General features: G+C 53.8%; 1 protein-coding gene across 1 annotated transcript; it reads right to left on the reverse strand.

Moving 5' to 3' along the window:
• Window positions 1-16,964: 16,964 nt before the first annotated feature.
• Window positions 16,965-26,556, reverse strand: LOC135886833 (CMP-N-acetylneuraminate-beta-galactosamide-alpha-2,3-sialyltransferase 2-like). Its single transcript, XM_065414623.1, has 6 exons — window positions 26,272-26,556; window positions 22,828-23,018; window positions 21,316-21,495; window positions 20,347-20,392; window positions 19,386-19,505; window positions 16,965-17,132 (listed from the first exon to the last, which is right to left on the reverse strand). Exons 1-6 carry the CDS (start codon window positions 26,554-26,556, stop codon window positions 16,965-16,967), a joined length of 990 nt encoding a protein of 329 aa, XP_065270695.1.
• Window positions 26,557-26,852: the final 296 nt, after the last annotated feature.

Below are 26,852 nucleotides of genomic sequence, written 5' to 3' on the forward strand. Positions count from 1 at the left end.
CCCCTCAGCCCCTCCCGCACCCAAACTCCCTCCCAGAGCCTGGCCCCTCACCCTCTCCTGCACCCAAACCCTCCACCTTTCACCCCATCCTGCACCCAAACTCCCTCCAGAGCCCAGACCCCACACTCCCTCCTGCACCCAAACTCCCTCCCAGAGCCCAGACCCCGCACTCCCTCCTGCACCCAAAGTCCCTCCCTGAGCCCAGACCCCGCACTCCCTCCTGCACCCAAACCCTCCATCTTTCACCCCCTCCCGCACCCAAACTCCCTCACAGTGCCTGAACCTCTCACCCCCTCCCGCACCCAAACTCCCTACCAGAGCCCAGACCCCGCAATCCCTCCTGCACCCTGACCCCTCACCCCCCCGCACCCAAACTCCCTCCCAGAGCCTGACCCCTCACTCCCTCCCGCACCCAAACTCCCTCCCAGAGCCTAGACCCCGCACTCCCTTCTGCACCCTGACCTCTCACCCCCCGTACCCAAACTCCCTCCCTGAGCCCAGACCCCGCACTCCCTCCTGCACCCAAACCCTCTACCTTTCACCCCCTCCCGCACCCAAACTCCCTCACAGTGCCTGAACCTCTCACCCCCTCCCGCACCCAAACTCCCTACCAGAGCCCAGACCCCGCAATCCCTCCTGCACCCTGACCCCTCACCCCCCCGCACCCAAACTCCCTCCCAGAGCCTGACCCCTCACTCCCTCCCGCACCCAAACTCCCTCCCAGAGCCTAGACCCCGCACTCCCTTCTGCACCCTGACCCCTCACCCCCCGCACCCAAACTCCCTCCCAGAGCCTGACCCCTCACTCCCTCCCGCACCCAAACTCCCTCCCAGAGCCTAGACCCCGCACTCCCTTCTGCACCCTGACCTCTCACCCCCCGCACCCAAACTCCCTACCAGAGCCCAGACCCCGCAATCCCTCCTGCACCCTGACCCCTCACCCCCCCGCACCCAAACTCCCTCCCAGAGCCTGACCCCTAACTCCCTCCCGCACCCAAACCCTCCCAGAGCCTGCACCCCTCATCCCCTCCTGCACTGAAACCCTCCCAGAGCCTGAACCCCTCACCCCCTCCCGCACGCAAACTCCCTCGCAGTGCCTGAACCCCTCACCCCCTCCAACACCAAAACTCCCTCCCGGAGCCCGAACCCTGAACCCCCTCCCGCACCCAAACTGCCTCTAAGAGCCCAGTGCCTGTACCCAAATTCCCTCCCAGAACCTGCACCCCTCACCCCCTCACGCACCACCACCCCCTGCCCGAGGCTGGGGGAGAGTGAGCAATGGAGGGAGGGAGGATGGAGTGAGCGGGGGCATGGCCTCAGGGAAGAGGGCGGGCCAAGGGCTGAGCGGGGGAGCTTGGGGGTCCCCGAAAAAATTTAAATCAAAATGGTGGTCCTCGGATTACTAAAGTTAGAGAACTGCTGCTCTAGAGTTCAGGGACAGGGGGTTCTACTCCCAATATTGCCTAATCCCCAAGGCCAAGGGTGGGCTCAGGCCTATTTTAGACCTGCGAAACCTCAACAGATTAATGAAGAAGTTGAAATTCCACATGGTCTCTGGCTTCCATCATTCCCTCCCTGGATCCGGGGGACTGGTATGCCGCCCTCGACTTGGAGGACGCGTACTTCCATGTGTCCATAACTCTGTCCCACAGATGGTTCCTCTGTTTCGTGGTCAGCAACATTCACTATCAGTTCACGATCCTCCTCTTCGGCCTCTCGGCAACCCCTTGGGTGTTCACCAAGTGCCTGGCGGTCATGGCAGCCTTCCTATGGAAGCGGCAGATGCAGGTATTTGCGTACCTAGCTGACTGGCTAATCAAGGGCCGCTCCCGGGCCCAAGTGGAGGACCACGTGAGCCTGGTGCAGACTACGTTCCTCCGGTTCTGCCTCATCCTGAACGTGGTGAAGTCGACCATAACTCCCACTCAACGGATAGAGTTCATCGGGCCCTCCTGGATTCCAATCAGGCCAGAGCATTCCTCCCGGAATCCCGGTTCCTCGCCATGAGTGCCATCATAGAGGATCTCAGCAGATTCCCCACCACAACGGTGCGGAATTGCGTAAAATTACTTGGACGTCACATATGGCTGCTTGCACGTACGTGGTACAGCATGCCAGACTGCGGCTTCATCCCTTTCAGGCGTGGCTGGCCTGAGTTTACAGGCCAAACCGAGACCACTTAGACAGACTGGTCACTCTTACCCCTTGGGTTCTCGAGTCCCTCCGGTGGTGACTCGACCCACAGACAGTATGTGCAGGTGTAGCAATGCGGGTCTCACCCCTGCGGCACCTCCTGCTGGTCCGGTATGGGAATTAGCTCTCCAGCCCAGAGCACCCTCTGCAGGACAATGTCCCACTGTTCCTGGCCCCGTGTCCCTCCCGGACCCCAGTGCCCCTCTCCCTTGGGTGCTGCCCCCTGGCAGTACCCCCACTCTCTGGGATCCCCTCCCAGGGGAATTCCCACCCTCTATCCCCACCTTGCCTCAGTGTTCACTGCCAGTCCTCATCTAGCCCCCACACTCTGGGGCAGACTGCAGTCCATATCGCTCATCATCGGCAAGGGGGGTTCGAACCTGCTGCCTCCACCTACCCCCGGGCTGCAACCCCAGTACCTTTTCAGGCCTTTGGCTAGGCCTGCAGCCTGGGGGTTTTCCAGGCGGGAGCTCCCCGGCTCCCTTCCCTATTCCCTAGCACTGCTCTACTCCGGTACCTTACTGAAGTTCCAGGCCCTTCTCTCTCTGCGCCTAGAGAGAGACTGCCTGTGCTCCCGGCCCACAGCCTCTTTATAGGGCCAGCTGCGGCCTGATTGGGCCGTGGTCCAGCTGTGGCTACTTCCCTGCAGAGGGCGCTCTGGGCTGGAGAGCCCAGGTTTTCCCCTACCACAGCCCTCTCCCAGGGCTGTTTTAGGCCCTTCAGGGCAGGAGTGGGTGGCCACCCCTCTACAGCGGGCATACCCTTCTCCAGCCCTCAGCCCTCGCTGTCACTAGTCACAGATGCGTCAGCGATGGGATGGGGAGCGCACCTAGGCAGACTCAGGACTCGGGGTCTATGGTCCGAGGCAGAACTTTTGCTGCATGTCAACATCAGGGGAGCTGCGTGCAGTGCACCTCGCTTGCCAGATGTTTCAAACCCATCTACAGGGCAGATGTGTATCAGTGTTGACAGACAATGCCACAGCAATGTTCTATACAAATAGACAGGGTGGTGCTCACTCCTCTCCCCTGCGTCAGAAGCCCTCAGGCTGTGGGACTTCTGCATCGCCCACTCGATACACTTGGAGGCATCGTACCTTCCGGGCTCGCAGAACGAACTGGCCGATCACCTCAGCAGGTCTTTTCATGGCCATGAGTGGTCTCTTTGCCTGGACGTCACCATCAGCATTTTCCAAAGGTGGGGCTCTCCCCAGATAGACCTGTTTGTGACATGGCACAACAGGAAGTGTCAGCAGTTCTGCTCCTTTCTGAACCACAGCCTGGGCTCGCTCGCTCACGGACGCCTTTCTCCTCTCATGGAAGGGGCGCCTGCTGTACGCATTCCCGCCGTTCCCGCTCATCCACAAGGTCTTCCTCAAGGTCCGACAGGAGAAAGTGTCATCAGTCTTGATAGCACCAGTGTGGCCACATCAGCACTGGTTCACCATGCTGCTAGACCTGTCCGTGGACGCACCTATAACTCTGCTCCTGGTTTTTAGACTTGATCACGCAGGAGCACGGCTGCCTCCAGTACCCCAACCTGTAGTCTCTCCACCTCACAGCATGGAAACTCCATGGCTAAACCTGTTGGAGCCCACGTGCTCTGACTCGATTCGGGAGGTCCTCCTTGGAAGCAGAAAGCCTTCCACTCGTGCCACTTATCTGGCTAAGTGGAAGAAGTTTTCAATTTGGTTTCTTCAGAAGGGCACGATTCCCTTCATCCTAGACTATTTACTACAGTTAAAACAGCAGGGGTTGGCAGTGTCATCAGTGTAACCCTTCTGCCCATCTGAGTTGGCAGCAACAAGGGCCGGGTTCAGTATCTAGGGGTTCCGGTTCAATAACACAATGCAAAGCTGGCTCAAGCCCCCACCCAGTGACCTGGAACAATTACATACCGCCCCCCTGGGCGCCTCTAAGAGGCAATACTTCCCCTTTCACAAGCACAGAGTCTGAGTGTAGCAAAATCCTTTTAATAAAGGAAATAAAATATATGGAGATATACCTATCTCATAGAGCTGGAAGGGACCCTGAAAGGTCATTGAGTCCAGCCCCCTGCCTTCACTAGCAGGACCAAGTACTTAGATCCCTAAGTGGCCCCCTCAAGGATTGAACCCCAACTCTGGGTTTAGCAGGCCAATGCTCAAACCACTGAGCTATCCCTCCCCCCAGTCTCATTTGAAGTCATGCAATTGTCAATGAATATCTATACAAGACCATCAGAAACAATGCGGCATTATGTTGGAGAAACACCACAAACAGGATTCATAACACAAACCATGAGCAAAAGACCCACCCCCAAGTAAGTTTGGCAGTGTCCTTTTCCCCTCAGGGTCTTATGTCCAGCAACCCAAAAAAATCACCCAAAGTCCTAAAAGTCCAACACCCCAAAAGTCTCTTGAGTCCAGCAACCCAAAAATCACCCAAAAGTCTCTGTCCCTGGTCAGTGCAGCCCCAGAGTTCAAAAGTTTATCTGCAGAGTTTTACCTCCCAGCCTGGGTGGAAATGGGGTGGTGGTGGGGCACAGGGGTGTTAAGGGGCACCTTACGTGGTCCGAAGCCAACTGCCCCACCTCTCCGTAAGTAATTTCAGCTTGTAGTAGGGGAGCCTCAGTGCTGGTGCACTATTGGCCCAAAGTGAATTCAGCTCAGCAGCCTGTAACTAGACCCCTAATGGAATCAAAATTAGCTCTGATATTCCACAGTGGAGAGAGAAGGTGCAATTGGTGTTTCAGGCCCTCAAACAGGGCCCACACCATCAGGTATACATACCTGTCCCCAGCCTCTCTCAATTCACTGGGTTTTGGAACCCATGTCCCTTGTCTAGCGAGTGCTACTTAGTTGAGGGCGAGTCCCTCTGTCATAAAACAGTTCCACTGTCCTTCCTGCCCCAATAACAGAGAAACTGGGGATCCCACAGCAGCCAAAGTGACCATTTGGGCTGCTGTGGGCTCATGCTAGGCGGGGTGGGTGTGCCTATGCAAACAAGATCAGCCCCTGAAGTTCTTCTCCACAGCTCATAAGAACATAAGAACAGCCATACTGGGACAGACCAAAAGTCCATCTAGCCCAGTATCCTGTCTACCAACAGTGGCCAATGCCAGGTGCCCCAGAGGGAGTGAACCTAACAGGTAATGATCAAGTGATCTCTCTCCTGCCATCCATCTCCACCCTCTGACAAACAGAGTCTAGGAACACCATTCCTTACCCATCCTGGCTAATAGCCATTAATGGACTTAACCTCCATGAATTTATCCAGTTCTCTTTTAAACACTGTTATAGTCCTAGCCTTCACAACCTCCTCAGGTAAGGAGTTCCACAAGTTGACTGTGCACTGTGTGAAGAAGAACTTCCTTTTATTTGTTTTAAACCTGCTGCCTATTAATTTCATTTGGTGACCCCTAGTTCTTGTATTATGGGAATAAGTAAATAACTTTTCCTTATCTACTTTCTCCACATCACTCATAATTTTATATACCTCTATGATATCCCCCCTTAGTCTCCTCTTTTCCAAGCTGAAAAGTCCTAGCCTCTTTAATCTCTCCTCATATGGGACCCTCTCCAAACCCCTAATCATTTTAGTTGCCCTTCTCTGAACCTTTTCTAGTGCCAGTATATCTTTTTTGAGATGAGGAGACCACATCTGTATGCAATATTCAAGATGTGGGCATACCATGGATTTATATAAGGGCAATAATATATTCTCCGTCTTATTCTCTATCCCCTTTTTAATGATTCCTAACATCTTGTTTGCTTTTTTGACCACCTCTGCGCCTCTGCGCACTGCGTGGACATCTTCAGAGAACTATCCACAATGACTCCAAGATCTTTTTCCTGATTCGTTGTAGCTAAATCAGCCCCCATCATATTGTATATATAGTTGGGGTTATTTTTTCCAATGTGCATTACTTTACATTTATCCACATTAAATTTCATTTGCCATTTTGTTGCCCAATCACTTAGTTTTGTGAGATCTTTTTGAAGTTCTTCACAGTTTGCTTTGGTCTTAACTATCCTGAGCAGTTTAGTATCATCTGCAAACTCTGCCACCTCACTTTTTACCCCTTTCTCCAGATCATTTATGAATAAGTTGAATAGGATTGGTCCTAGGACTGACCCTTGGGGAACACCACTAGTAACCCTTCTCCATTCTGAGAATTTACCATTAATTCCTACCCTTTGTTCCCTGTCTTTTAACTAGTTCTCAATCCATGAAAGGACCTTCCCTTTTATCTCATGACCACTTAATTTATGTAAGAACCTTTGGTGAGGGACCTTGTCAAAGGCTTTCTGGAAATCTAAATACACTATGTCCACTGGATCTCCCTTGTCCACATGTTTGTTGACCCCTTCAAAGAACTCTAATAGATTAGTAAGACACGATTTCCCTTTAGAGAAACCATGTTGACTTTTGCCCAACAATTTATGTTCTTCTATGTGTCTGACAATTTTATTCTTTACTATTGTTTCGACTAATTTGCCCGGTACCGACGTTAGACTTACCGGTCTGTAATTGCCGGGATCACCTCTAGAGCCCTTTTTAAATATTGGCGTTACATTAGCTATCTTCCAGTCGTTGGGTACAGAAGCCGATTTAAAGGACGGGTTACAAACCCTAGTTAATCGTTCCGCAATTTCACATTTGAGTTCTTTCAGAACTCTTGGGTGAATGCCATTTGATCCCGGTGACTTGTTAATGTTAAGTTTATCAATTAATTCCAAAACTTCCTCTCGTGACACTTCAATCTGTGACAGTTCCTCAGATTTGTCACCTACAAAAGCCGGCTCAGGTTTGGGAATCTCCCTAACATCCTCAGCCATGAAGACTGAAGCAAAGAATTTGTTTAGTTTCTCTGCAATGACTTTATCATCTTTAAGCGCTCCTTTTCTATCTCTATCATCGAGGGGCCCCACTGGTTGTTTAGCAGGCTTCCTGCTTCTGATGTACTTAAAAAACATTTTGTTATTACCTTTTGAGTTTTTGGCTAGCCGTTCTTCAAACTCCTCTTTGGCTTTTCTTATTCAATTTCTACACTTAATTTGGCAGTGTTTATGCTCCTTTCTATTTACCTCGCTAGGATTTGACTTCCACCTTTTAAAGGAAGTCTTTTTATCTCTCACTGCTTCTTTTACATGGTTGTTAAGCCACGGTGGCTCTTTTTTAGTTTTTTTACCGTGTTTCTTAATTTGGGGTATACATTGAAGTTGGGCCTCTATTATGGTGTCTTTAAAAAGCGCCCATGCAGCTTGCAGGGATTTCACTTTAGTCACTGTACCTTTTAATTTCTGTTTAACTAACCCCCTCATTTTTGCATAGTTCCCCTTTTTGAAATTAAATGCCACAGTGTTGGGCTGTTGAGATGTTCTTCCCACCACAGGGATGTTAAATGTTATTATATTATGGTCACTATTTCCAAGCGGTCCTGTTATTATTACCTCTTGGACCAGCTCCTGCGCTCCACTCAGGACTAAATCTAGAGTTGCCTCTCCCCTTGTGGGTTTCCGTATCAGCTGCTCCATGAAGCAGTCATTTAAAGCATCGAGAAATTTTTTCTCTGCATTTCGTCCTGAGGTGACATGTTCCCAGTCAATATGGGGATAATTGAAATCCCCCACTATTACTGAGTTCTTAATGTTGATAGCCTCTCTAATTTCCCTTAGCATTTCACCATCACTATCACTGTCCTGGTCAGGCAGTCGATAGATCCCTAATGTTATATTCTTATTAGAGCATGAAATTACTATCCATAGAGATTCTATGGAACATGTGGATTCACTTAAGATTTTTACTTCATTTGATTCTACATTTTCTTTCACATATAGTGCCACTCCCCCCCTCTTCCCCCCCCCCCCACACGACCTGTTCTGTCCTTTCGATATATTTTGTACCCTGAAATGATTGTGTCCCATTGATTGTCCTCAGTCCACCAGGTTTCTGTGATGCCTATTATATCAATATCCTCCTTTATCACAAGGCACTCTAGTTCACCCATCTTATTATTTAGACTTCTAGCATTTGTGTACAAGCACTTTAAAAACTTGTCACTGTTTATTTGTCTGCCCTTTTCTGATGTGTCAGATTCTTTTTTATGTGAATGTTTCTCATCTGATCTGGCCCTTACATTATCCTCTTCCATCCTCTGTTCCTGACTATAACCTAGAGAATCTCTATCAATAGACTCTCCTCTAAGAGAAGTCTCTGTCCCATCCACATGCTCCTCTGCAGCAGTCGGCTTTCCCCCATCTCCTAGTTTAAAAACTGCTCTACAACCTTTTTAATGTTTAGTGCCAGAATTAGCTCGCCACAATTCACCACCAGATGTCAGGGTAGAGCTCATCCTGACTCTGCTCACATCAGTAAAGGTTCACCTGGCTGCAATTTCAGCTTTCCATCCTGGCTCAGTGGGTCACTCAGTATTTGCTAACCCCATGGTTGGCCATGTCTCAAGGGTCTAGACAGACTGTACCCTCAGGTACGGCAGCCGATTCCCCCATGGGATCTCAATCTGGTGCTCCCCAGGCTGATGGGCCCTCCCTTCGATCCCATGGCAACGTGCTCTCTACTTTACCTTTCTTGGAAGGTGGTGTTCCTAGTGGCTATAACGTCAGCCAGAAGAGTGTCTGAGCTCAAGGCTCTGACGTCCGAGCTCCCTTATACTGTGCTTTATAAGGACAAAGTGCAGTTATGACCACACCCGGCATTCCTCCCAGGGCTGGCTCTAGGCACCAGCAAAACAAGCTGGTGCTTGGGGCGGCACATTTTTAGGGGCGGCATGGCCGGTGCCAGAATGCCACCCCTAAAAATGTGCCCCGGCCGCCCTAACTCACCTCCGCTGCTGCTGCCACGGCGCGCGAAACAGCTGATTCGCGCGCCGCTACTCGCCCTCCCTCCCAGGCTCTCAAGCCTGGGAGGGAGGGGGAGCAGCGGCGCGCGAATCAGCTGTTTTGCGTGCTGCGGCCGCTCGGGATCTCCCCCTCCCTCCTAGCTTGAGAGCCTGGGGGGAGGAGGCAGGGCTGGGGATTTGGGGAAGGGGCAGAGTTGAGGCAGGGCCGGGGTAATTAAAAAACGGGGGGGGGGGGGGGGGCGGCCAAAATTGTTTTTGCTTTGGGCGGCAAAAATCCTAGAGCCGGCCCTGGTTCCTCCCGAAGGTAGTTTAGCAATTTCATGCGAATCAGGACATCTTTCTGCTGGTGTTCTGCCCCAAGCCGCATGCTAATGACAGGGAACGCACGCTCCATTCCCTGGAAGTCAGATGGGCGTTAGCTTTTTACATTGAGTGGACAAAGCCGTTTAGAAAGTCGACAGCTCTTCATTGTGATTGCTCAGCGAATGACAGGTCTCCCTGTCTCATCCCAAAGGATCTCTTCATGGATCACAGCCTGTATCAGGTTGTGCTATGACCTAGCAAAGATACCAGCCCCAGCCTTAACAGCACACTTCACGAGAGTGCAAGCTTCATCTGCAGCGTTCCTGGCGCAGGTCCCTATCCAGGACATCTGCAGGGCGGTGACATGGTCGTCTGTTCACACCTTTACGTCGCACTATGCCATAACTCAGCAGGCTAGACATGATGCTGTGATTGGTAGAGCCGTGCTACAGTCTGTAACTTGGTGAACTCTGACCCCTCCTCCGGGAGACTGCTTGGGAGCAGGGTCGGTGCAAGGATGTTTCGCGCCCTAGGCGAAACATCCACCTTGCGCCCTCCCCCCGCCCCGAGCCCTGCGGCAGCTCCCCGCCCCCCCTGCTCTGAGGCGCCCCCCCCTGCGGCAGCTCCCCATCCCTCCTCTGCCCTGAGGCGCCCCCCGCAGCAGCTCCCCACCCCCCTGGCCCGGGGAGCCGTGCGGCAGCTCCCCACCCCAGCTCACCTCTGCTCCACCTCCTCCCCGAGCATGCCCTCGCTGCTCCACTTCTCCCGCCTCCCAGGCTTGCGGTGCCAATCAGCTGTTTGGCGCCGCAAGCCTGGGAGGGAGAGAAGCAGAACGGGGTGGCATACTCAGGGGAGGAGGCGGAGCAGAGGTGAGCTGGGGCGGGGAATTCCCCTGCGTGCCACCCCCCCCCCCCTTACTTGCTGCAGGCAGCCCTCCCCGCGCCCCCCTGCCCCAGCTCCCTCCGCCTAAATGCTGCCGCCGACCGGGGCGGCCAAAGATCCGGCTGCCACGGTCGCTGCCGCATCGCCGCCGAAGAAAATGCTGCCCCCCAAATGCTAGTGCCCTAGGCGACCGCCTAGGTCGCCTAATAGGTTGCACCGGCCCTGCTTGGGAGTCACCTACTTGAAATCAACATGAGCAATCACTCAAAGAAGAAAAAACGGTTACCTACCTTTCATAATTTTTGTACTTCGAGATGTGTTGCTCACGTCCATTCCAAGCCCACCCGCCTCCCCTCTGTCGGAGTATCTGGTAAGAAGGAACTGAAGAGACGGCTGGTTGGCAGGGACCTATATACACTATCATGAAGATGCCACTCCAGGGGGCTCCACAGCTGACCCAACAGGTGCTGCTAGGGGAAAAATCTTCCGATGAGTGTGCACGTGGCACGCACACACCTACTTGGAATGGACTTGAGCAACACATCTCGAAGAACAACAGCTACGAAAGGTAGGTAACCGTTTTTTCTCCATCACTGACCATTTTAAAATCAAGATCGGATGTTTTTTCTAAACTATCTGCTCCAGTTCAAACAGGAATTGTTTCAGGACTGTTCTCTGGCCTGTGTAATGTGAGAGGTCAGACTAGATGATCAGTGTGACACTGCACCCCATATTCTTCATAGTGATATTATTATGATATGATTATAGCATAATTATGATGCATTTTGTACAAAAAGGGTCATGTAAGGGATCATTGGAAAAGTTTGATTGGCTGAATATGATTATCCTATTTGCATGCATGTATCATTTCTGTATCTGAAGTTAGGAATATTGACTATGTGTCTGTATTTCAAATGTAGTCACACCTGGGTGACGCCCACTAGGCAAGAAGCTTTTAGTCTAGATAGCTGGTTGGGAAGGGCCTATTCAGGGTAATGAGCCATTAGGGAAAACAATAGGCTTTAGGAGTAGCATATACCCCACCTGATGAGCCTTCCTGAGAAGGCTGCTATGACTCTACCAGGGCATGTGACCAGACCACATGATTCCGGACTCCATCTTGGGATGTCAGTGTTTTTCCACAAACGTAGTTTTGAGAACAAAGGGTTCCCGTCATATGCTAAAGCTACATAATGCAGGGAGTGACATCATCTGTTGTTCTTCACTCCCCACACAAGAGGACACCTGGAAACATCTAAGGAACAAAGACTGAACTGGTGGGAAGTGCTGGTACCAGGCTAAAGGGATTGCTAGCCTGTGTATGAAAACCTGGGAAACCCAAGCTGCAAAGCAAAGGCAGCTTGTGCCTTAAGAATCTGCCAGCCTGCTTGTACCATCAGGGTGAGAAACTACTAATTCATATCCACTCTATGCAGTATGTTAAGCTTAGTTTGCGTTTTTGTTTATTTGCTAGGTAATCTGCTTTGATCTGTTTGCTATCACTTATAATCACTTAAAATCCATCTTTTGTAGTTAATAAACTTATTTTATGCTTTAATCTAAACCAGTGTGTTTTTGACTGAGGTGTCTGGGGAAAATCTCAGCTTGGTTACCACATGTGTGCATCATCCTCTTCACATTGAGGGAGAGGTGGGCCGGGTATTAAACCCATATACTGGCCAGATTTGACCAGGGCAGGACGGTACTGCTCTGGGGTCCTAGGCTGGGAAGCTGGTTGCTATTTTGGATGTAGCCTCTCTACTGTTGCTGCATGCAGTGGCTGGTCAGAGCCTGCATGTAACTGCAGCTGGATGTGTCCCTATCTGTGTGAGTGCTGGTGAAAGTGCAAACTTGGAGGGCTTTGCAGCTTGTCCCAGCAGCATAGTGGGAGAAGGAGCCCAGGCTGGTGAGTCAGAGAGCTCAGTGATACCCCAGTTCCAGATGGCACCCCAGGGGGAACCCCTCACAATCACAATGGTCCCTTTTGGCTTTAAAATTGATGCCTCTGGGCAGTCCTATGGCCCTCATTAAACCAGCAACTCCAAGTGAAAGCTGCCTGCTGTGTGTGACCCTTCCTGGGGGTACCTAGGGATGAGAGGCCCCTGGCTACCACCTGCCCTTAGTGTGAGGAAGCCTCGTCTGTGCCTGCCATCGGTCAGCTCCCTGGCTCCACTGGCCGCTCTTCTCTAGGCCTCTGCAGGCCTCCTTTCTCGCTGCAGGTTAGCAACAGGCACATTCAAACCCCTGACCACTCTGAGCATCCCCCTGGAGCGGCCAGCACCTGCCCCTGGACACTGCATCTAAGAAAACAGCATCCTCCCCGCCTTGCTTACCAGTTCTCCTCAGGTGATGGCACTTAACACACAGCACTTGGATGTGCTTATAGTGTAAACAAGCAAACGTTTATTTAACACACCGTAGAGATTCACCTGATAGCAAATAGATGTGTAGGAGCCAAATGCTTGCATATAAAATCATAACCTGTGTTAAGGCTGATTCATACCTGGCTTTCAGCTTCTCACAGAATATCTGTTCCCCTCTTTCCCGGAGAACCACAACACAGAGACAAAGGGAAGTTTTTTCCTCAATTTTAAAAAGTTCTAGCCCTCCCATTGGTTCTATTGGTCAGGTGCCCACTCCTTTCCTTTTACCTGTGGGCTTGTTAACCCTTTACAGGTAAAGCAAGTAGAGAGCAACCACTGATAGGGGTTTTATAGCTAACTGGCTGGCTGGGTGTCCATAAAAGGGAGCTACCCCCCCACCCTTCATTTATCACAGGCCTATTTGACATTTTTTGGCCTTAACAGTTAATTCTGCCTTCCTTATGCACTGGAAGACAGCTTGGAGGTGTTCCAGGTGTTTTGCCCATGAATTTGAGAATATGGCCATATCATTAAGGTAGGCGACTGCAAATTCCCCAAATCCAGCCAAAAGGTTATTTACCAGTCTCTGGAAGGTGGCAGATGCATTTTGCAGTTCAAAAGGGAGCACATTAAATTCATACAGCCCTACATAGGTGATGAAGGCTGACCTTTCCTTGGTTGGGTCATTTAGTGGCACTTGCCAGTACCCCTTAGTTAAGTCAAAGGTGGAGATGAATTGGGCATGTCCCAGTTTTTTTAATAGCTTATTTGTGTGTGGCATTGGATAGTTTTTCGGGCGAGTTACAGCATTTAGCTTACGGTAGTCCACACAAAAGCGGATTTCCCCATCTGGTTTGGGAACCAGAACCACTGGAGAGGCCCATGCACTTTTAGAGGGGCGGATTACAACCATTTGTAACATGTTCTTGATTTCCCTTTTTAGCGCGGTTTTGGCTTGAGGAGCCATCCGGAAGGGTTGAGCTTTAATTGGGCGAGCATCACCTGTTTTAATGGAGTGGTACGCCCGTTCTGTTTGTCCTGAGGTGGCTGAAAACACTGGCACGAAGCTGATGCACAGCTCCTGGATTTGCTGTCGCTACTTATGCCCAAAGGTTATGGAAAGGCTCACCTTTTCTATGCCACCGTTGCTTTTTTCTTTATAGTAGACTTCTTTAGGCCACTTAGCGTTGTCTTTTTTCTGGGCTGTAAACTGGAGAACCTTTATTTCTCAGGAATAAAAGGGCTTTAGAGAATTAACATGGTATACTTTGGATTTTAAAGTAGGGTTTGGGAACGCTATGAGGTAATTAACAGCTTCCAGGCGCTTTCGGACCATAAATGGTCCCTCCCATGAGGCTTCCATTTTATTGGCCTGAAGCGCTTTCAGGACCATGACTTGGTCACCTACTCTGAAGGAACGCTCTCTGGCATGTTTATCATACCAGGCCTTTTGCTCCTGTTGAGCATCCGGTAGGTTTTTTTGAGCAAGGGCTAGAGAGTCTTTGAGAGTGTTTTACAGGTTAGTTACACAGTCCAAAATGTTAGTTCCTGGAGAAGATGTAACCCCCTCCCATTGCTGCTTCACCAACTGTAATGGCCCCTTAATTGCATGGCCATAAACGAGTTTAAAGGTTGAAAACCCCAAACTGGGATATGGTACAGCCCTGTAGGCAAAGAGCAACTGCTGCAATACTAGGTCCCAATCATTGGAGTGCTTATTTATGAATTTACGTATCATGAGCCCCAAAGTTTTATTAAACTTCTCCACTCGGCCATTTGTTTGATGGTGGTAAGGGGTTGCAACCAAGTGGTTTACCCCACAAGCTTCCCAAACACGTTTTATGGTTTCTGCCAGAAAGTTAGTTCCCAAATCCATAAGGATGTTGGAGGGCCAACCTACCGTGGAAAAAATGTCTGCCAATGCCTGGCTCACGCTTTTAGCCCTGATGTTGCTTAGAGCAAAATCCATGAAGGTCAGTATGTACAGCTTTCCTCTGGGTATTTTATTAGGGAAAGGACCCAGAATATTTACAGCTAGATGTTGAAATGACTTTCCCAAATTGTCTTTGGTCCTATTCATCCTAGCGTGGCCACTAGGGTGATCGTGGGCTAAGCTCAAGAGCTTTTCTCTATACTTAGTTGGAATTACCAACTGTTTTGAGGATGCCAGTCCTCCTTGTGTCCACCAGAAAGGGTTTCCTTGTATAAGAGTCCTCCTTCTACAACAAACCTGGACCTATTAGAAGAGCTGAGAGGCGGTGGGTTGTTCTGTGACGCCATCCAAGCTCCCTTGAGGCTTTTATCCACTTTCTGCTTTGCCTGGAACTGCTTCCTTGATGTTGGAGACATTAGTTCCTCGCTGGATTGTGGACTTGTCTTGATCCCACTGGAAGCGATGCAGGTGATGGGGGTGTCTCCATCGATTGTGAACCGCTCTCGGCTGGTGCACTAGGTGGTATTTCAGGCTCTGGTTGAGCTTCTTGCACCAGTGTAGCTGCTGCTGCAGGTGCAGGCTCTGTGGGACCCTTTGGTGCCGGCTCCCCTGACTCTGGTGGGGTTGCAAGCACAGGCTCTGGTGCTGACTGCTCCGCCAGTTCCGATCCTTGGGCTGGTTCTGGCTGGGGCCCAGGAACTGGATCTGCAACTGCTGCCATGGTCTGGGTCTGGGAATTCCTTCCTACAAGTTGATGCATGAAGGGGCATACGACTGTTTGGCATATCTGCCACTTAAATACCTTGCGACGCCAGCGATAACAGTGCCATGCGAACGCCTGTTCTCACTTTCGACTGACGTAAATAAGAATAAATGTAAACAAACTTGTTTGTCTGAGCGATTGGCTGAACAAGAAGGACTGAGTGGACTTGCAGGCTCTGAAGTTTTACACTGTTTTGCTTTTGAGTGCAGTTATGTAAAAAAAGTCTACATTTGTAACTTGCACTTTCACAATAAAGAGATTTCACTGCAGAACTTGTATGAGGTGAATTGAAAAATACTATTTCTTTTGCTTATCTGGTTTACAGTGCAAATATTTTTAATAAAAATAATAACATAAAGTAAGCACTGTGCACTTGTATTCTGTTTTGTAAGTGAAATCAATATATTTGAAAATGTAGAAAAACATCCAAAAATATTTATAATAAATTTCAATTGGTATTTTATTATTGTTTAATGGTGCAATTCAAACTGTAATTAATCACAACTAGTTTTTTAATCTAGTTAATTTATTTTGTGTTAATCGCTTGAGTTAACTGCAATTAATTGACAGCCCTATCTGGACCCTACTGTTACTTAACTAGTTACACTCCTGTCTTATAGAGTGATGGTCACCCAACGGCCTTCCAGTGTCATTGAGATGGGCCTGGCTGTGAGCCTTCTTCATGAGACACATATCCAGTGAAGGATCATAGCCATGTGTCTGCACCCCCCAATAGATCCAAAAAATCCATTGGCCTGAAGCAGCTCCCCCCACCCCCGCCCCCATCCTGCTGCTGGTTTTACTCTGGATACTCCCTTCTTGTAGATTTCACAATCTCTTAATTGGCATCTGGCTTAGTAGGCAAAGAGGCATCACTTGGTGAGGCACACAGTACACAACAGCCAAATGCTAGACAGGGAGCAGTCTATTCCGCCCGCCTGCAAGGGCCCTGTCTGAGGTGTCACCTCCTGGGGACCTGCTTTCACTGCAAGGCTTTAAGATGCTCATTTCCAGTATGGCTACACAATGCCTTAAATATTACCCAGCAGCCATACATGGCACAGTGCTGATGCCCAGGGGAGTTACTGGCTCTCGGGAAAGACCTCGCATACCTCCCTTTGGTGGATTACTGTGCACACAGCGGTCCCGGGGCTCCCTGTAAAACCCTGTGCCCCCCTGTGAATGGCTCTTCAGCGTCTCTTCTCTCATTCATATTCAAAGTAACCAGCGAGCAGGTCACAGGCGCCCCGAAAAGCTGCAGCAATGTGCGGCTGTGCAGGGTTCTCCTGGGCAGCACAACACACTGCAACGCCCCTGGGCGGCTTTGGACAAGTCCCGGAGCCGCGGTTCCCCAGCTGACCAATGGGACCCTGCCCAACCTCCCGGGGTGTTGAGAGGGTAAAGCCATTGCTGAGTGATGACGGGGGGGGCTGGCTATCGGGATAGCCAGACACCCCCCTCCAGAGCTTCCCCTCTCAGGGAAGAAAAGCGAGAGGAATGGGGCAGCATGGTCAGTATCTAGCTTTGACGAGTACTTGGTTCTGCTGCAACCCCGAACAGTCCCGCTCCCTGAGCCAGTGGGGCTGGGCGTGGATAGCGGAGCACCCGCGGGAGGAAGCGCTGCCTGTCCGGGGGATGGCGTTAGGGTAGCAGAGGCTGAAGAGGCCCTGGAGCAGCCCCCTTAGCTAGTTATAAAAGGAGATTTTGCCTTCGGCTGCCAGTTTCTTGATGAGGGTGAGTTCAAAGCCAGCGTTGTGCACGCCGGTCTTGTGGAAGGCTCCAGGGTAACGGTTCGCTTCCCAGTAGTGGTGCCAGTTCCCATTGTTGTCCGCACCGTAACCAAACACTGCCACCTGCATGCAAACAGGCGATGTCAGCAGAGCCCCACATGAATTGGGGGGTGGGAGGGAGGAGTGTCCCAGGGGTTAATATGAGGGCTGGGGCTCACTGAGAGAGGGGTCATTTGAGGTATTTTATTATTTACATGTAATAAAAAGAAATAAAACAACATTTTTAATGGCTAAAACAAAATAAGAAATCCTCCCCCCATTCAAAAAAATATTTTAAAAAAGGCACAAGGCCCTAGCCGCTGAGCTCCCCAGGCCCCATGCTGTGCTCCTCGGGGACCACGCTGACCTGCCCTGGTACTACACTGACCTGCCCAGGCCCCACGCTGAGCTCCCCTGGTACTACGCTGAGCTCCCCAGGCTCCACACTGAGCTGCCCTGGTACTACGCTGAGCTCCCCAGGCCCCACGCTGAGCTCCTCGGGGACCACGCTGACCTGCCCTGGTACTTCACTGAGCTCCCCAGGCCCCACGCTGCGCTCCCCGGGGACCACGCTGAGCTCCCCTGGTACTACGCTGAGCTCCCCAGGCCCCACGCTGAGCTCCCCAGGCCCCACGCTGAGCTCCTCAGGGACCACGCTGAGCTGCCCTGGTACTATGCTGAGCTCCCCAGGCCCCACGCTGAGCTCCCCTGGTACTACACTGACCTGCCCAGGCCCCACGCTGAGCTCCCCTGGTACTATGCTGAGCTGCCCTGGCCCCACGCTGAGCTCCCTGGGGACCACGCTGAGCTGCCCAGGCCCCACGCTGAGCTGCCCAGGCTCCATGCTGAGCTCCCTGGGGACCACGCTGAGCTGCCCAGGCCCCACGCTGAGCTGCCCAGGCTCCATGCTGAGCTCCTCAGGGACCACGCTGACCTGCCCAGGCCCCACGCTGAGCTGTCCTGGTACTACGCTGAGCTCCCCGGAGACCACGCTGAGCTACCCTGCTACCATGCTGTGGTCCCCTGATATCATGCTGAGCTGCCCAGGCCCCATGCTGCACTGCCCGGGTACCACACTGCACTGCCCAGGTACCACGTTGCACTGCCTGGGTACCATGCTGAGCTCCCCTGATATCACGTTGAGCTGCCCGGGTACCACGCTGACCTGCCCGGGTACCACGCTGACCTGCCCGGGTACCACGCTGACCTGCTGCTAAAGGGAAGCTCCTCTTATGGATCGTAACTGGTTAAAAGACAGGAAACAAAGGATAGGGCAAAATGGCCAGTTTTCAGAATGGAGAGAGGTAAATAGTGGTGTCCCTCAGGGGTCTGTACTGGGACCAGGCCTATTCAACATATTCATACATGATCTGGAAAAAGGGGTAAACAGTGAGGTGCCAAAATTTGCAGATGATACAAAACTACTCAAGATAGTTAAGTCTAACACTGACTGTGAAGAGTTACAAAGGGATCTCACAAAACTGGGTGACTGGGAAACAAAATGGCAGATGAAGAAGTGAGGTTCTTACCCACAAAAGCTTATGCTCCCAATACTTCTGTTAGTCTTAAAGGTGCCACAGGACCCTCTGTTGCTTTTTACAAAATGGCAGATGAAATTCAATGTTGATAAATGCAAAGTAATGCACATTGGAAAACATAATCCCAACTATACATATAAAATGATGGGGTCTAAATTAGCTGTTACCACTCAAGAAAGAGATCTTGGAGTCATTGTGGATAGTTCTCTGAAAACATCTGCTCAATGTTCAGTGGCAGTCAAAAAAGTGAACAGAATGTTGGGAGATCATTAGGAAAGTGACAGAAAATATCATAATGCCTCTATATGGGCAGGGATGGTGTCCCTAGCCTCTGTTTGCCAGAAGCTGTGAATGGGTGACGGGGGATGGATCACTTGATGATTACCTGTTCTGTTCATTCTCTCTGGAGCACCTGGCATTGGCCACTGTCGGAAGACAGGATACTGGGCTAGATGGACCTTTGATCTGACCCAGTGTGGCCGTTCTTATGGACTTATGCATGGGTACCATGCTGAGCTGCCCAGGTACCATGTTGAGCTGCCCTGGAACCACGCTGTGTTGACCTGGTACCATGCTGCGATTTGGGGCAGAGGCGAGCAGGGGCACCAAGGGGGCCTACGGGCAGCCAGCTGCAGCAAGGGTGGTGTGTGAGCTGGCTGCCTATGGTCTCAGCATGGCGGCTGAACCTGGCATCTGCTCCAGACTCCTCTGATCATAGTGTCTGGACAACATCTGTCTCCAACTTTTCCTGCCCTCATCACAGGCCAAGGGCATTGGCCCCACCCACTCGGACACTTACCTGATCACAGGTGTGCAAGGCAAAGAGCAATGCTGTGAGGCCAGTGGATGGATACCTCCCGTGGTGCTGTGTCCACTTGTCATGGATGTATTTGAGAAAGGCAGGGTTCAAGATTAGCACCTGCGAGGAGGAGAACAGAAGAGGGCCAATGCTATGAGATTCTGTCATCATCCTACCCAGTACCAAGAGGCCATGCCCGGAAGGCGCAGACCCACCCCTGCTCACTGCTGACACTCCTGTGTGCGTCACTGTCCTGGAAGGGCTAGAGAATATCACAGTGAGAGCCCGTCTGGGACCGTGTGCACAGGGCTAGGCACTCGCTGATGGGGCAGAGATTAGTACCTAGAAAGGGTGAACTTTGCTCCCATCAGGGCAGGAGCTCTATTGGATTAGTCTGCTCTGAGACGAATGGCCCATCCTGGGTCTTGGCGCGCTGCGGGCAGTGCGTACCACCCGGTGCACAGCAGGAGAACACGCGCCACAGGGGCAGCCCACTCCTGAGAGCCTTCTTGGAAACTGTAACCAGCTGCTGCTGGAAATGGCCAGGCCTGGGAATGCTACGCTTGGCTGGCCAGGAGCTCTCGTGCCCTTTGCTGTTTCTGAGCAGCGTCAGGAGCTTGGAGCTCTGCACTGGCTAGCTAGGAAAGATGGAGAGCTCCTGCAGCCGGTTCTGAGGAACACCTGCGCCAGACTCTAACATACAGACTTTGTGTCGCCAGCTTCCCACGCAAGCGGGTTCCATGGTTAGTCCTTGGCCACTTGATCAAAGTTTACGGAAATTCTTAGACACCCCCCCCCCCATTAAGCAGTGTCAGGAAACTGTAAACGTCTGGCAATGTAACCGTAAGGGCCTCTGATAACCGTCCTCCCCACAGACTGGCCATCCTCTACCCTGAGTTGGGAAGCAAATGTCCAGCACATGAGGTGGCTGGTGCTGGCTGTGTCCCCAGCCAGCCCTTACCTTGCTTCTGTCGGCTTTAATGAACTGTTTGACTCTTGTGTACGTGCTACAAAGGAAGAGGACGCGTGGTCAGTGGAAAGTGGTGTCCTCCGTACCATATGCACGGCTTTCTTCTGGCCCCACCCATGACTTCTACAATCCACCAGGGATGAGGCTAATGCCTGCGCAGACCTTCTCGGGAGCTGAGTGGCTGCCTCCTCATCGGTGCGTCTGCTGGAACTGCTGTCTCCTTGGCGCCATGCACTGACCTCAGCTCAGGAGCCAGGATGCCTTTCAGCACAATGCCATTAAGCCACTGAGCCAGCCCCTGGGCGCTGTGGAGCGTGTCTGAACACCAGTGCTGGAGCCATCAGCCATGAGACATGGCCCTTCCCCGAGATCTGTACAAATGTTCTCACCCTCTCTAACCCGCTTCAGGTCTGCCCTGTCCTTCGCCACCCTCTGGGGTTCAGTGCGCCAAGCTGAACATCATGTCTGGTGTGCGCCCCAGCCTGAGGGGGAGGAGCCCCTGAGCCTATCAACCTCCCAAGGGAGCCACTGAGCCCCCTCAAGGGACGAGGCAGGAGCAATCTAGCTTCCCAGAGCAAAGCCCCCATCCTGGGGGGAGGGGCAGCGCCAGTGTCCTGGGGACCCTCCATCCCTCATCCTAGGGTGGGGTCATCCTTCTGGGGTGCCTCCCGAGTCCCCTCTCCTTGGACAAAGGGATGAATCAGCTTCCATAAGTCAATGGAGCCTGGGCACCACCTAAGCCCCATCTCGTGTGGGGATTTGTGCTGTGGGCACACTGAAGCCCACTGCCCCATGGGATGGGCCAGCACCCCCAGAGCCACCTCAGGCCTTGCATCTTGGGGGGACCCCAGAGACTGCTCAGCCTCCACCAGGGGCAAATGAGCCATGCCCATCTGGAGCCTCCTGCCTGGGACACTGCCCTCAAAGGATCCCCCCCAGCAGATCAGGCCCCATGCTCACTAGCGCAGCTCGCCTGTGGAGAAGGCACTGGTCACCCATTTCAGGTCCAGTGGTTTAAAGGGGACCAGCACCAGGTGAACCCCAGGCTGGAGGTCCACAGCGCTCTCTGGGTACATAAAGCGGTGCGTTGTCCTCGTGCCGACATCCTCCTCGAACCCAGCAGTCTGTGCCCTGTTCATCCTGGGAGCACGAGGAGAGAGCGCAGCTCAGTCTGCTGTAGCACGCCTGGCCATACATGCTGGGACCCTGCACTCCCAGCCTCCCAGGGGCCCTTCCTGGCCAGCTGGGCGAGGATGGGGCTCGGGGCCCACCCTGGTGAGCTGGGCGGGGATGGGGCTTGGGGCTCGCCCTGGCGAGCTGGGCGAGGATGGGGCTCAGGGCCCGCCCTGGCCAGCTGGGTGGGGGATGGGGATCGGGGCCTAAGTTCCCTCTAAGCTGTGTGGCCATGCGACCGTGCAAAAGCCTATTAAGCACCGCACAGGAGCTCAAGGCTGTGGCAGGGAGAGATTCCTCTCCCCTAACCCCGGACCCAACCCAGCCCAGCCACGGACCTGCCGCGGGCAGGGGAGACATGCCCCTCCCTCGGCCCAACCTGGCCCCGGCCTGGACCTGCTGCAAGCAGGGGAGAGGTGCCCCTCCCCCAGCCTCAACCGAGCCCCAGCCAGAGCTGCTGCGGCGGGGAGAGGCGTCCCCTTCCCCCAGCCCAGGTGCTGCTGCAGGGAGATAGAGCTGCGGGGAGTTCTCTCTCCCCGTCACAGCCCCAGGGCAGCCTGCACCCCCACCTGGAGCCCTCACCCCCCCCGCAACCGTCTGCCCCAGCCCTGAGCCCCTCATCCCCGGACCCACCCCAGAGCTCACGCCCCTAGCCGGCTGGGTGGGGGATGGGGCTTGGAGCCCGCCGTGGCCGGCTGGGTGTGGATGGGGCTCAGGGCCCACTCTGGCCAGATGGGGGCTCAGGGCCTGCCCTGGCTGGGAGGGAAGGATGGGGTATGGTTATTGCTATGGCTGGGAGGATGGGCTGGGGCAAGAGAGCCATCCTGGCCAGCAGGGAATGGGGGCGCTCGGAGCTGTCTGTCATCGTGGCCGGTGCTCACTGGGGCTGCTAGCCCAAGCTGGCTGGTTTTTTACTTTCAGATGTAGCCCCAGAGCTGTGCCCCGCTCTCCTCCAGCAGCTCCCAGATGAGCTGAGGGAAGACAGTGGGCGATGGTGATACAGATTCCAGGGAGTGCCTCCTACACGGCCTGGGATCTCCTTCCCGCCCAATGACCAGGTGGCCTTCAGCAGCCTGGCTGTAGCACCGGGTGCCTCCTCACTGCTTGTTGGGAGGGAACAGCGCCGTGAGACACCCCCGGGGCAGGACAGGGTCCCGGGTTCATCTGCGCCTTTGCTGGGGCTCCATCCCAGGCCTGTGGGCAGAGATTTACTCTGCTCGACCAGAGCGGCTGCAGGGGGCCGGGCCCAATGGAGAGGTGGCTGGAGAGCAGGGGGTGAGCCAGCTCTGTCCCACTCACCTCAGAACCCAGTGGTGGGAGTCAATCTCTCGCCCGTAGTGGGAGCCCCTCAGGCGCCCGGAGTTCCCCACCACTGCACACGTCCTGCAGCGGGAGGGGTCCCAAGCATCCACCGTTGGGGATGGGAGAATGTCAAACATTTGCTGGATTATTCCCTGGAGCTGGGCACGGCTCTTCGAGCCCTGCAGCTTCTAAAGGAAGAAGAACATGGGTGGCAGGGCCTGGGGGCTGGGCAAGGGCAGGCAATGCCTTCTCTGCAGGGGCCAGAAGAGCTGTGAGCCCAACCCCACTGTGCTCAGAGGGCACACAGCACACCCCAGCTCCTGCTCTGCGACACCCCCTTTTTGCAGTCCTCCCCACCCTGCCTGCGCAACTTTGCCCAGGGCTGCCCCAAGCTCCCTGACAGTGGAGCTCTGCTGGCCACACAGGTGCATCTCCACTAGGTGTGTTGGTGTAATGAAGTTGGGAATTTCTGAATAATTTGTATGACCCTGGTGTGTGCCTCAGTTTCCCTGATACATTGCATGGTTACCCAGTAGGGGACAAGGATTAAGTTTGCTCTCAGGGCAGACTAAGGGTCACAGGTGTCGACTTTCCAAAGTTCTTGACCCCTGGCTCTGCCCTAGGCCCCGCCCCCACTCCCCCCCTTCCCCCAAGGCCCCAACCCGCCCCACCTCTTCCCATCCCCACTCCACCCCCACCTCTTCCTGCCCAGTTCTGCCCCCTCCCCCGAGTGTGCCACATCCTCACTCCTCCCCGCACCCCCAGCCTCCCTGCATGCTGCGAAACAGCTGATCGTGGTGGGTAGGAAGCACGGGGAAGGAGAGAGAGGTGCTCCACCCTCTGGTGGGTGGGAAGTGCTGGGGGGTGGGGATAGGGTTACCATCCGTCCGGGTTTCCGGGACATGTCCGGGTTTTTCAGCTTTAAATGGCCGTCCGGGGGGAGATTTCTAATCAAGTAGAAATGTCCAGGATTTCCCCCTTCCCCTGGTGCAGAGTGCGGCGCGGCTGATTGGACGCCTGGCCTGATTGAAAGCCGCTCGCAGCCACTAGGGCCTCTAGCAGCCAGAGTCCCTCCCCCTCCCCCGCTCCCTCCTCCCCCACAGAGCAGCACGGCAGTGTTTGAGTCCACCTGGAGCCTGCAGCTCTCCCTCTGCCTGGTGAGCGGGGGGAGCAGGGCAGGCGGGGGGGGTGTAGAGGCTGCAGGGACAGGGGGCGCAGAGGCTGCAGGGCGAGTGGGGAGCAGGGGGCACAGAGGCTGCAGGGGCGGGGGGGTGCAGAGGCTGCAGGGCGAGGAGGAGCAGGGCAGGCAGGGGCATAGAGGCTGCAGGGGCAGGGCAGGCAGGGGCATAGAGGCTGCAGGGCGAGGAGGAGCAGGGCAGGCAGGGGGCATAGGGGCTGCAGGGCGAGTGGGGAGCAGGGAAGCACTTAGCAACCCCCAACCAAATCAGAGCGGGAAGGAGGAGGGGGAATGCAGGGTGCTCAGAGGAGGGGGCAGAGTTGGGGCAGGGACTTTGGGGAAAGGGGCGGAATGGGGGTGGAGAAGGGGCGGGGCTGGGGTGGAGTTGGGGCAGGGCCGGGGGCGGGACCGGGGCCCTGTAGAGTGTCCTCTTTTTTAAATGTTTGAATATGGTAACCCTAGGTGGGGAGGATCTGATAGGGGGGCTGCCGGTGCATGCTCAGCACCCACCCACCCACCATTTTCCCCCCGTGGGTGCTCCAGCCCCAGAGCACCCACGGAGTCAGCGCCTATGCTAAGGGACATAGGTCTGGGTGGACTGAAGCGTCATTAAGGAACTGGTTGAAATTCACCCAGTTCAACAACAGGGCCAGAAAAAACAATGCAAGCTCTAGTGCCTCCTGGATTTCGCTGCCTCTCAGCAGGGCGGTCGGGCAGAGAGCCCAGTTTAAGACCAAAGGACTGGAAGGTGGGCAGTGGGGCTTCTGGAGGAAGCTGGGAGTTCTCTCACCTGGGAACTGACACAGAAGGTCAAATTGAGAGAGAGACAGAGACTGAAAATAGGGTTCACTACAGCATGGCTGGGTCTCTGGGCTGACCAGACTGGACTGTGCTAAGCTTCACTTCTCTGTGCTAAAGGACTTCCCATGCTGTGTGCCAGGGGACTAATAAACCCAACTGGTTTGAAACCATAGAATATTAGGGTTGGAAGGGACCTCAGGAGGTCATCTAGTCCAACCCCCTGCTCAAAGCAGACCAATCCCCAGACAGATTTTTACCCCAGTTCCCTAAATGGCCCCCTCAAGGATTGAGCTCACAGCCCTGGGTTTAGCAGGCCAATGCTCAAACCACTGAGCTATCTCAAACAGCCCCCCCACTGTTTGAGTGTCCCGGTAAATACTTTGTGAGGTGCGTTAATCCCTGCAGTGCGGACAAGTCTCTCCCAGGAGTCTGTCTCAGTTGAACTCACTGAACAGAGCTCACAGTATGAAGCAGGAGTACTGCAGCCCCAGAGGTTCAATCTTAGGAGGCAGCAAGACTGGGGGATCCCTCACAGTACCCTGAGGGAAGAGTGAGACCCTGGGGGCCTGGCACATCAAAGGGTTCCTCCAAGAGACTGTTCTAAAGCTGGGGGTGTAGCACTGAGCTTGTGGCTCCATGAGGTAGCTAACACACAGTCCCATCCCGATGCAGACCAGGCCAGCTGAGCTAACAGGCCAAGTTAACGCCGATGGGGAGCCCAGGCTTCCCTCGAGCTGTGATCTTGTGGGAACGCTCCAAACAGCCTGGCCTTCCCTTGAGTGTGAGTGTCTCTGTGAGCTAACTCCTAGTGAACACAAGGCCAGAGAGTGCAAGCTCAGCTCACGGGCCCCTGGCTGCTCCCTGCAGCTCCCACTCTCTGGGCCCCCAGAATTGCTCCTGGCTGAGCTAAGCACAGCTGTCCAGGCAGCTGCAGGTGTCAGAGCAGGGAGCTGCACGCAGTGGACAGAAGCAGCCAGCAGGGACTTGGGAGGGGCCAGCTGAGCAGCTTGTCCTGCAGACCAGAACTGCTGGTAGGCGTGCCGGTGGCTGCCCTTTTCTACCCCAACCTCCTCTTCCCAGAGGGATCCATGTGGGGGTGAGAGGAGCACAGAACAGACTCTCTGCGTGGGCAGCTGCTTGGGGAATGGGAAAGCACCCTGGCCCGGCCCTAGGCCCCCCAATCAGGGAGCACGGCAGCAGGGGCAAGCACCCATCCCCACTAGTCTCTGCTGGCCTCTTCAGCTGCTACAGCCTGTCTCCTGGGACCAGTCCTACAAAGGAGCCAGCCCTTGGCACTCAGAGCATCCCTTTGTTTGCTACCCACCCGTGCCATGGGGCCGTGCCCCAGTCCACTGCTTTGCCCTTGCCGCAATGCTCTGAGGGGCCCAAGGGTGGGCTCTGCCGCCAATGGCCATGGTAGGAGGTGCCTGCATTGGTTTAATTGCTGTGACTCTGTAACTCACCAGCCACCACAACAGAACGTCTGGGGCGATCTTGGAGGTGTGCACTGTCAGCAGGGGATTTATCGCTGAGTCGTACTGTTCATTAAACCAGGCTGAGCTGCTGAGCTCCACAATACAGCTGGCACAGCCACAGGGCTTGGCCTCTGAGACGGACAGAGGCCACAGCATGTCTCCAGGCCTCCAGGAAGAGCCAGAATGCCCCAGGTACAAGGACTGATGAACCTGCCACAGGACAAGCACCATGCACAGGGCTGCAGCAGCCCACAACTTCTTCCAGTGCTGCATCCTTCACTCCACCAGCTCCTCCCTGCAGAACTTCAGTGGGTCCGTTCCATGGGGAGGGGCCCATGTGTGGTGTTCAGGGTCACTGCCTGTGGGTACCTGGGCCCCGTCGTAGTTTCCCTGCTCTTATGGGATGAACAGGAGCCTTTCCTGGGTAGCTGCAGATCCCCAAGAACAGAAGGAAGGGACAGGCATGTCCAGCACACACAGGAGCCACTGGAGGTTTCCAGCCCTGATCCCAAGTCAGCGTTAGCACTAGTCCCCCATAGCTCTGTGCAGGGGGCAGCTTCTTCCAGGCT

The sequence above is a fragment of the Emys orbicularis genome, chromosome 12, assembly GCF_028017835.1.
Source record: "Emys orbicularis isolate rEmyOrb1 chromosome 12, rEmyOrb1.hap1, whole genome shotgun sequence".
Classification (NCBI taxonomy): Eukaryota; Metazoa; Chordata; order Testudines; family Emydidae; genus Emys; species Emys orbicularis.

Excerpts from the sequence above, each read along its gene's own strand:
- LOC135886833 (XM_065414623.1), bottom strand. The coding sequence starts at position 26,556 with ATGCAGCACTGGAAGAAGTTGTGGGCTGCTGCAGCCCTGTGCATGGTG. Across the intron at positions 20,393-21,315 it reads TCCACAGGCGAGCTGCGCTA|CACGTACACAAGAGTCAAAC; the intron begins GTGAGCATGGGG and ends CTTCCTTTGTAG. Across the intron at positions 19,506-20,346 it reads TTAAAGCCGACAGAAGCAAG|GTGCTAATCTTGAACCCTGC; the intron begins GTAAGGGCTGGC and ends TCCTCCTCGCAG.